Source organism: Ziziphus jujuba, chromosome 5 (assembly GCF_031755915.1).
Source record: "Ziziphus jujuba cultivar Dongzao chromosome 5, ASM3175591v1".
Taxonomy (NCBI): Eukaryota; Viridiplantae; Streptophyta; class Magnoliopsida; order Rosales; family Rhamnaceae; genus Ziziphus; species Ziziphus jujuba.
Genome location: NC_083383.1, coordinates 24,358,984 through 24,370,511, shown reverse-complemented (window position 1 = coordinate 24,370,511; position 11,528 = coordinate 24,358,984). Strand labels below are relative to the sequence as shown.

The following is an 11,528-nucleotide window of genomic DNA, read 5'->3' as shown; positions in this document are numbered from 1 at the left end:
CACAGTTATAAAGGCAATAACCTGATATTCAGCTTCAGTGAATGAATGAGCAATAAAACATTGTTTCTTGGAGCTCTAAGAAATAGGATTATGGCAAAGAAAGAGAATAAAAGCACTTGTGGAGGTACGATCACCTTTGTCACTTGCCCAATTGGCATCATAAAATCCATGCAAAAGAATAGGAGAACATTTTCGTAGAAGTAAGCCATGATCAAGGGTGCCATTAAGATATTGAAGAACATGTTTGACAACACTTTAATGATTTTCAATCAGACGGTGCATAAACTGAGATAATTTATTAATTGTGAATCCAATATCAAATTAAGTGAATGATAAATACTATAAACTCCCAACTATTTGTCGATAATTGGTAGCATCTGGAATCAATCACTGTCCGTAATAAATAAAGAAGAGCTGCAGCAAGGTGGTGTTTGAACGGCATTGGAGCCAAGCATCTTGGTTCAAGCTAAAAGATCATGAATGCACTTTGCTTGAGAAAGAAAAAGACAATTAGTGGCTGGATTTACTTGAACTCCAAGAAATAGTGCAAAGGACAAAGACCTTTGATTGAAAACTAATCACCAAGCTAGCAAGTAAATTGATTTGCCATCAAGATCAAACTACTAGTGATAATCAAATCATCAACATAGATCAATGTCAAAAGCATATGCTGCCTATAAGAATAAATAAATAGAGAGTAATCCAAGTGAGAGTTGTGAAAACCAACCAAGAGAAAATAGTTTAACAATTCAGTGTACCGAGCTTGTAGAGATTTTTTAAAACCATAAATTGCTTCATGAAGCTTGCTAACAACTAATTGTTGAGAATTATCCATAAGACTAGGGAGCTAAACCATGAAAACCACCTCATAAAAATGATCATGAGGAAAGGCATTATTCCTATCAAGTTGTCTAAAAGGCAAACAATGTGAAAGAGCAAGACATAAAACTACCGTACAATTGTAGGCTTAACAACAGGACTCAATGTATCATGATAGTCTAAGCCTAAACATTGATGAAATCCTTTAGCCACCAAACAAGCTTTATAACGATCAATAATGCCATCAGATTTACGTTTCAACCTGAAAACCCATTTGCAACCAATAGTATTTTGAGAAGAATTAAAAGTGACTAAAGATTGGGTGTCATTTTGGATAAAACCATTATATTCGTTGGCCATAATAGTATCCCACTTCAGATGTTTTAAGTGCCTGAACATAAGAAGTAGGTTCATTGAAATCTAAATAAGAAAAAGTAAAGAAAGAGAAAAACCTGGGATTTGACTTGGAGATGTTGTGCTTGGACTTAGTGACAACTGTGAATGAGGAGGAATGAGCGGCGGAGGAGAAGTAAGATCTGGCACAAGTTGCACATCACTAGAAGAACTTAAAGAGGATGAATCGGTGAAGTTGACAAACCATGCATAGTGGAAAAGGAGACATCAAATGATGGAGACTAACCTACATTCAAAGGAGAGGAGGACAAAGATGATGACATAGATGAGGACTCAATTGAAAGGATGGGATTTGAGCGAGGATTGAATGGAAAAAAAAACATGGAGTATATGAGATAGTCGTGATGGAGAATCCCAATATGACAGGGACATATGAAAGGGATGTAGAAGATTAGAATGAAAAGAATTATAGGGAAAAACATTTTCCACAAAGTCCGCATGGCGAGAGATAAATAGACAACTAGTGGATAGATCAAAATCATGATATGCACTTTGAGAAGTAGAGTAACTAAAAAATACATAAGGAGTTTACTTAAGGGCCAGTTTTTTCAAAGCATAGGCTTTAACCATGGGTAGCAATGACACCCAAAAACTCAAAGCCTGCCATAATTAGGAACAGTCCGAAAAAAACTTCTTGAAAGGAGATTGCATGTGAAGAAGAGGAGTGGGAAGATGATTGATTAAATAAATGACAGTAAGAAATGTAGAAGACCAAAATTGAAGAGGAAGAGATGCATGACTTTAAAGTGTAAAACTAATTTGGACAATTTGATGGTGATGACACTCAGCTATGCCATCATGTTTAGGAGTGTGTGGAGGTGTAATGTAGTAAGAGATACCATGAGTAGCAAAATAATATGTTAATTTAATAAATTCACCATCTTTGCCAGAGTAAAAGATGATAATTGATTTGTAAAAATAATTTTCAACTAATACTTTAAATTTGGAAAAAAAAATGTGCAACATTAGATATGTGCTTTAAAGGATAGAGGCAGACATATTTTGAAAAAAAAAATTATTTATAAAGGAGACATAATGTTTGTGGCCATCAACAGATTGTATTGGGGCAAGACTCTAAACATCAGAGTATATAATTTGCAAAGACCATTGCTAAATAAAGAATAATGAAAGAAAGTTAACGTATGCATCTTATTACACTTACAAGAGTTACAAAACTAAAATTCAAATGTCAATGAAGAAATTGAAAGATTAAAATGACAAAGGACATGGGATAAAATATTTAAAGATGGGTGACCAAGGCAATTATGCCAATCCTAAGTAGGAGCTTTGAGAATGGCAAGAGCAAGAATAGAAGATTGGGTAGATGGAGCATGACTCAACCATTCAAGACTCCATCCTTATTCCAGTCTTCTATGAGACGTGCCCCCATGTGAAGATCCTTCACATAAAATAAAAAGGTAAGAACTTAATAGAGACATTATTGGTTAAGCAAAACCGAGGAACAGATAATAAGTTTTCTTTCATATTAGGCACACATAAAACATTAGTTAACAAAAAAGAATGAGTCGAGGATGAAAGATTAGTTGTTTGAGTATGAGTAATAGGTAAGTTTTTACCATCACCAAGAATGATCTCTTCAGGGCCATTATAACCAAAGTGAATAGATAGGTTTTGAAGATTTGAAGTTACATGGTGCGAGGCACTAGAATTAACAAGCTAGCTAGAAGTAAAAGGAGATGGAGTTGCAGCAAAATGAGCTATCAATGGTAGGAAAATACCATGAGAAGATGCAAGGACTTCAGATGAAGGCCAAGTGTTAAAAATCCATGAACAATAGTCAGGAGTTTGCGACAAGTCTTTAGTGTATGACCAAGTATGCCACAAAATTGAAAACAATTCATGGAGTTGAAGAATTAAGTTGTGTGCTAGACCTAGAAAATGAGTTTTTAGTGGGATTAAAAGAGGAGCTTTGATAGAATCAAGTTTGAGATGAGTTTCCTATTGTAAGTTGGACTCCACCCACCTTTATTTGTAGCATTGGCTATGATGGGAATATTAAAATCACATAGAGGAGCCATGCATTTCAAAAAGCCTTCATGGTTTGTTAATTTTTCGTGCAACTTAACAAAACTGATAGCAATATCACAAGCACAAATAGTCGCAGCAAGTTCCTTATATTCAGAAGGAAGCCCATTGAGAATATGGAAGACAGCCTCACCATCATGAAGCAATTCTCCAATAGAAGCCAAGAAATCAATAAGCCTTTAAACAGCTTGCATATAATCAAAAACACTATAAGAACTTTGAAGTTTTGTTTAAGGTTTCATGAAGACCCATAATCCGACCACGAGATGGCTACGCATACATGGTAGCCAATTTAACCTAGATTTCATGTGCGGATTTGGTAGAAGCAACAAAATTAAACAAATTTAGAGAAAAGATGCCAACAGAGCACAACAAAGAAGGTGATCTTGTCGAGTCCAAAAAGAGGTAGAAAGAGTGGAAGAACATGAGGAGGGACAAGAAGAAGTATTGTCCACATAACCCATGAGATCATACCCAACTTGTAAGGAGCACCATCGCATATGCCAGGACGTATAGTTTTTTGGCATAAGTTTTAACTAAGCCTGAGAGGCTACAGTAATATAGACAATAGGAGGATTAGGAAAGGAGAATATGGTCAGCAAAGAGCTGGAAGTTGTAAAGGAGGTTAATACGAACCTAGGTCGACTCATACCTAAACCCATATTATATTAGCCCGGATCTCAATTAAGTTCAAGTTTTTATGGGAAAATCTTAACCCCTAATTAACATGTGATTAAAAATCTTGTTATAATGAAGATGTCACAATAGCTTATGGATGTCCTATTTATAAGTCAAAACTAAAACACTCACTCTCTAATGGTGTTTTAGGTGTTCAAAGAGAATAAAGATAATTCTATCTCACAATTGATTTTCTGAATAATATTTAAGGTGCATTCTCATTGAAAAATAACCCTTAAATAGGTTAAAATAACAAAGCAATAAACCCTAAAAAACTAAGACAAAACCGGACATACAATGTCAATTTCCTAATGTGGCCAAAATTCTATTCATTTTCCTAATCTAGTTTTGATTAATTAATTCTTTTATTTTGAATTAGGAATTAATTAATTTACAATTGAAATAATAAAATAATAAATTTCCTAAGTTGATTTGTCCGGAAAATAAATAAATAGAAACCAAATAAATGACTAATTTTCTAAAACAAAAAGTCAAAATCAAATTAGGAAACTAATTGACTATCTTTCAAACTAAGTTTTCACCAATCAATGACTAATTTAAACTCCAAATCAGCCCCCATATGCCATGTAATATGCCAAGTAGGATTATTATTGAATCTCATACGTTGCCGTTGATTGGAACAAAGAGAAAATGCTTATTCAACAAAATACAGTAAAGTCAGCAACAAATTCAGCAATTTCGCCAAAAACTCCTCCTATGTGTAAATGCCTTCTTTGATTAATTTTTCTTCTGCATTGACTTGTTTCCATGACCACTTAGTGATATTAATTGAATTCAAAAAGTGTTGAACCCATTCCATGCTGTTCGAAATCCATATTTGCATTAAACCAGCTATCTGGGTCCGTAATGGCCTCCATCACTTAGATGCTTAAAACAAGTTTTCTATCTTCGGGTATGGACAAGCCCTTTTGAGAATTGATAACTCCCTATATAAGGCAGCTAGGTTGTCTTTAGATCTCTTACCTTGAACTCTAGTGATTGGCTCAGTCTTCATCTATAATGGGTTAGCACCCCAGTAGGTAATCAGTTGTGCAGATACGAGCGGATTCTCATCAGAAGTGTTGTTATTGGACATAGTGATAGTAAAGGTAATAAAAAAAAAGTGGCAAGTAGGTTTAAAAAAAAAAATGGTTAGAGCATACATGGCTTTGATAACATAATACGTATGGTATAATTGAAAGGAAAAGCTTATTTTACTTTATTAATTACAATAACATAAATATATATATATATATATATATACAAACAACAAACTCACATAAGCAATAAATTAGAAGTAAATCAATCTCACACAAAATATACAATATACATGCATGATAGCTAAGTAATAGAATCTTCTCTAATAATACATCTCCACAACTTACAACCCTGGGATTACCAAAAGAGGCACCATTAGTATTAACTTAAATTCAACTCAAAGGAGGCAATAACCACTAAATTAGAATAATCCTAAGCACCCATTCGGGACGAGAAGATGTGAAAGCGCATTTCTCTCTATAAGAAAGGAACAATGCATAATAGCAAAGAAAACATAAAAGAAAGCTCCTACTGTGCCAGAGAAGCAAGGAATGAGGTTACAATTTTGTTTAGCTTGAACTAATGACTGAGGCATTCTTGCATCTAATGTTTGCGAGCCTGACTTCCTTTAGTTGCCTGTAAGCCTAGCCAAATTTCATATGACATAATAACACGATACGAACTCATACAATAATTTTGCAGGATTACTTGACGATATCGTGTCCAATAAAATCTAATAAATTAATAGGTTTTAAAAGATGAAACACGATAATACACAATAAACTCATTAGACCTATTAAAGAGGGATATTTTTGTAACTATATGAGTTTTATAATATTAAAATTACTTAATTTATTATTAAACATGTAATAGTTTGTTTTTTCTTAACTTAATTTTTAAAAAAAATGTAAAAACAAACAAGTTTCTCTATAATTTTTATTAAAAAATATTATTTTATTATTTGAAAATTAAATCAAATTTAAATTTTCAAATTTATATATATTCTTAACAGGTTAATGGGTCAGACGACAGATTACACGATAATTTAACGGATGGGTTTGAGTTTATCTATTTTCATACGAAAGTTTAACTGGTCGTATTTGGGTTAACTAATTTTTACATGAACACACGACACAACATGAACACAATTCAACATGACACGTTGTTAGGTCTACTTGCCTGCTAGCGTTCTTAGGTTTCTTTCTCTAATAGAAGTTCCTAAGGGTAGTCGAAAACTATGGAATGCCATATAGCCTATTAAATGTAACCATCTCTTGCCTGCCTTTCTAGTAGCTAGTTGGTAGCTCTTCTTCCCAGTTCTTAGGTAGCTTCCTATCCTTTTCACTAATCCTACTCGAGTTACTCAACTAACTCTGGTTTCCCAGACTTTTTGTAAAAAGGCCTCAATTTTCCATTTTTCAGCCTTTTAATCCTACTCGAGTACTCAGTTGACTCTGGTTCTTTTGAAGTAGACCTTAATTTGAAAAGAAAAATCAACTGTATCAGTCCAATCCACCCGCATGTGAATATTATCCACTTTGTCACTGAGGAATCCTCTTACAACTAAGCTCTTACGAGTTTAAAACTCCTCCTAATAGTTAGGGGTCCCACTCCTCACCTGCCAATCCCATTGGCCTGGGCCTCCCAGGCCCAATCAGGATATTGTCCGCTTTGGAAGCTAAGTGGTGAGCCCAATCCTACCCCTCACGATTTTACTTTCCTTCATAGGAACGCGTATACAAAGAAAAGGTATCCACAACCTTATAGGGCATACTTTGTTCTCCTTTCCAACCGATGTAGGATCTCACAATCCACCCCCCTTGGAGCCCAGCATCCTCGCTGGCACATTGATCCGGGTCTAGCTCTGATACCAATTGTAACAGTCCAGTCCACCCGCATGTGAATATTGTCCGCTTTGGCATTGAGGAATTCTCTTACAATCCAGCCCTCACAGGCTTAAAACGCATCTTAATGGTTAGGGTTCCCACCCCTCACCTGCCAATCCCACTGGCCCGGGCCTTCTAGGCCCAAAGAGGACAATATCTCATGCGGGTAGTCTGGGCTGTTACATCAACACCCATTGAATGATCAAAGAATGGATTTTTCTTTAAATATTCAAGGGGATTTAGAGGGCCAGTGAGGCAAGGGGAAAGAGCAATCACGAATCTCACGAATCAATTCAAGGGTAAACGTATGAGATGGCTAGCCATACTTCTCTCTTACATCTGATCGCAACCAGGTACGTCTGGTCATTTTATTTACAGTAAGGGGCAGAGAGGTACCATTTCTTTTCTCTATCCCGTTATATAGGGATTGATGTACAGCTTCCTCTTTTTCAAGCATTTATGTTGATTTGCCTATTGTCACTTTCTAGTGCTATGACTTCAGTAAGGCCACCTTCAAGTGAAGCAGCTAAACCGTGAGTCTCTTCTGCTTCAAAACCTAAGGATTTAGAGAGGTAGATAGGAAATGGGGTCACACAAGGTTCTCTAATTTCGTCCCAGCTTCCTACTTAGTTCCTACGAACATTGGAAGGGTTAACAATCTTTTTTCCTTTCCTCGTTGACATGACTACTATTTAGCTATGCTTGATTAGTCCCCGCATGGAGCCACACCAATCCATTTAAGGAAAGTTAAATTGTAGACCGAATTGAACATAGCACCTATTTGAAGCCAATTTGCCTCATAGATAGCACGCCTAATATAAACCCAGGCATAAGAAATTGGCAAAAGATTATCCATATGCAAATGTTGACTACAAAATTAACAAACCAAATAACTAGAAACCCGCTCAAAATCGCAATCTACCAAAAATTAGCAATCTGATTACTGAATCTACAAGCCATAGCATGTTCAAAGAGGTTCAGTGGAGATATGAAGTTATCCGAATTAGCACCAAACAAAGAAACTTATAAAAAAAAAAGTTAAAGAAAATAAAAAAGTTAAAGCATCTCCAATAAAAAGGTAAATTATGAAAATAAGATGTAGGTAAATAATATAGATATAAGAAATTGTTTTCAAATGTTAGCGTATCAGACAAAGAATTAAGACTCACGTGGTCTTCATTCCTATTGTATATATTAGTAAAACGTTTTGACATTTTTAGTTTTATGTGTTTTTCTCTTTCTTATGAATAGTTGGTAGGTTACGGTCAGACTTTTAAATTTTAAGAAATAGAAATCCGTTTTATAACTTTGGATTTGTTTTTAAAAAATAAAAGAACTAATTGAACAAATTCAAGAATTATAAATTAGATTTGAATATAAAATTAAAAGTCTCAAAAGTACTACATATACCCAGAAACAGGCTTATAGGCTTATATTTCAACAAAAGTCAATAAGAATTTAAATCAATTGACTGCTATAAGTTTTCAAAATGCCAGCTTGTTTATAATTTTTAGTATATTATTATTTGCTAAACTTATACAATTTAAATAACAACAAATAAATTTTTAAATAAACTAACTAAATATTATTAGATAATTGATCACATTATTATAAAAAATTTAATGAATATTTTAATATGTAATTTTTAACATTATTAAAATAATATATAATATGAGCTTTGATATTTATTATCATCGATAACAATCATTAATTTATATGATGTTAATTAAAATATTTAATTTTATTTTTATATTAAAATTTAAAATTAATTTTTTTAATATTAACTATTTAAATTATAAATATAATATATATCGTTCATTAATAATAATAAATAATATATATATATATAATACAATTTATTAATAAAAAATGTTATTGACATCAAATACATGCCATTGACATCAATACAATTAAATAATCAGTACCTTGAAACGGGAGGGAGTAAATTAATTAGAAGTGAGATGTAGGTAACAGGGAATTGATTGTCACATCACTCGTGCAAATTGACCAGGGCTAGGCCATGTTGTGTGCGTTTTGTGGCATTTAACTAAAACAAACTAATTTAAAATAAAGTTACCAAAAAAAGAAAATTATAATAATTTAAAATAATAATAATAAAAAAATTCTAACCAAACAACAAATTGCACTGATATCCAATAACCAGACTCTGACCAAGTTTTCAAACTTCGGCTGAATTGACCACGTTTAGTGCCTTCTAAAGAGTCGAAACCGTAAGTTGGCAATTTGCTTTTCTTTTTTTCTCAATAAAATAAAATAGCAGGCGGCTAAGATTTCTCGCTGTGTAATTAAAATTTTAAGTCGACGGTGAGATAATGATGATTTGAACTACTTGAAAATTTTGTAATTTCTCCCTGGAGACAGTCAATGGTAAAGTCTTTATTTTTCTCTGCAGATGGTTCCATTTTCAACCCCCACCTTTAATATTTCAAAAAAAATTAATGAATAAATAAAATTGTATACCAAAAAAAAAAAAAAAAAATTTGCAATGTAAACTCACCATGATACCCACCATCGCTCACATGCATATATGGTTATTTCCTGTTATTGGATAATTTTCCTTTTTTTTTTTTTTTTTTTTTTTTTAGCTGAAAGAGTTTACATTACAAGTCACTCTGGTGTCACAACACTCTGATGGTACAACTATGAGATCCTTATTTATCAAATTTTCTATTTCTTCGAAAAGTTTGACATTTAAAAATCAAAAAGTTGACATTAAAAAATGTGTTGGTCACGAACTTTATAAATTTAATACTGAAACTGTCCTAGTTAATAGAGCAAAAAAAATATTGTGAACTGTTCTCTAGTTATCAGGTGGTATGAAAAGTAGATAAACGAGGAGTAGTTGAAAGAAAGTGAAACCCAAGCTTAGTAAAGTGCATGAAATGCAGCAAGCTTGCTCAAGACACTTTAAAACTACATCAATTTTTGAACGACCGGCTTCTTAATAATCATAGTGTTTTTCTCTAACTTAATTGGGTTATAAAACTAGACTGATCTTTGTTTATATACAACACATGGAAGGCTCATATATATATATATATATATATATGTGGAAACCCAAAAAGATATTGCACTGACTGCTTAGAGATAATCTTCAACCGAAATGCTCAAAGCTTCTCCTTCTCCATCTCTGACTTCATTTCCTCCCCACCATGCACTCGAAACACATACCTCATCTTCCCGAACCCCGGGCTCCTGAACTTTCCTTCTTTCGGGCTCCTCAATATGCCTCTGTGAGATAAACTGAGCGTCAATCGCCATGCCAGCATCCGAAGCAGCCCTCTGTATCGATCTAGGAGACATGTCAGAATGAACACTTGGAGGCAGCATTAACGGAAAGTTGAGATTATCGGTAGTCGGCGGTCTCCGCAAGCAGTAAAAAGCGACGTCGTGAGCCAACGCAGCGGCCTCCGGCGTTGAGTAAGTTCCCAACCAGAGACGTTCCTGCGTGCCGGGTACCCTGATCTCCGATACCCACTTCCCCCATTTCCTTCGGCGAACGCCTTTGTATTTACTCTGAACATCGAGAGCTTCTTCGGAACTACAGCTCATCGTAAATGCTCGCTCGCTAGCTTTCCTGGATCGACAACTCTTCTTCGAGAAATTGTCAAAGCTGTTACAATCTGGGGAAAAAAAAAGTGTTTAGAGAAGCTTATATAAGTTGAAGATGTAGAAAGTCAAACAATCTTGCATATTATTTATTTATTTTTAATTATTTTTTGTGAGTTTGAGATAGGGAGATTTTTTTTTCTTTTGGTCAAAATTTTCAAAGTCAAAGTAAAAGAAAAGGCTCAAAAAATAATCTGTCCAATGAGAGAAATGGGCGGTGGAGGAGGGAAGGGTAGTAGGGTCCGCAACCGGAGGCTTGCAGATTTTGGCAAAGATTTTTAGGTTTCTTTCAACTAAACACGTGTTTGGGAATTTAATGTCACAAGTATTGCAAGCCGCATTCGCAGTTAGAGATTCCGTTAATACACGAACCAATCAACAAGTGGTAGTAGAAGGTTCGTGGAGAATATCTTTATTGGAAAGGGTTTGGTGTATAAAGCGCGTGGAGGTAGTGTTTTGTGTGACCGAGGCCATGACGTTAGAAGGCTCGAAGTTCACGTCGGTATGCAGCAGGATATCATGTGGATTTGAATGTGTGATGATGATTTTTAGTCTGAACAAGTCAGAAGTCTTGAGAGAAATAGAGAAACTCAGTTGGCAAGTGGGACAAAAACTTTCAAAGATTAGCTTTTAGCCTATTTTCTCTCCCAACTTGGTAGATGTAATTACGTCCTCTTTGATTTATACCAACGTTGGTAAAGTTTTGGAAAATTTTTAATTTAAAAAATTAATCTTTCATGGTTTTGGATAAATTTTAATTAATTCATAATATATATTAAAGATGGTTGACTCAATTATTATACTATTTATGTTTATATTTTAATTGATAATGATATATATATATATATATATATTTTTTTTCCTTTTGAAAAGGAAATTATATTTTTGATATGAATTGTTTTGTTGAATTACAGTAGAGTAACAAAGCCTTTAAAAATAAATAGCCTCCTTAATAATATTTTTTTTTTTTTGCCACATCAAATTTGAGAGATTTTCTTTTCAAATTTATAATTCCTA

The 11,528-nt window shown here is 33.9% G+C and overlaps 1 protein-coding gene across 1 annotated transcript; it reads right to left on the bottom strand.

The window, feature by feature from the left end:
* Positions 1 to 9,686: 9,686 nt before the first annotated feature.
* LOC107421273 (ethylene-responsive transcription factor ERF020) lies at positions 9,687 to 10,512 on the bottom strand. Its single transcript, XM_016030479.4, has one exon. The coding sequence runs from the start codon at positions 10,452 to 10,454 to the stop codon at positions 9,984 to 9,986; it is 471 nt and encodes a 156-aa protein (XP_015885965.3). The 5' UTR covers positions 10,455 to 10,512; the 3' UTR covers positions 9,687 to 9,983.
* Positions 10,513 to 11,528: the final 1,016 nt, after the last annotated feature.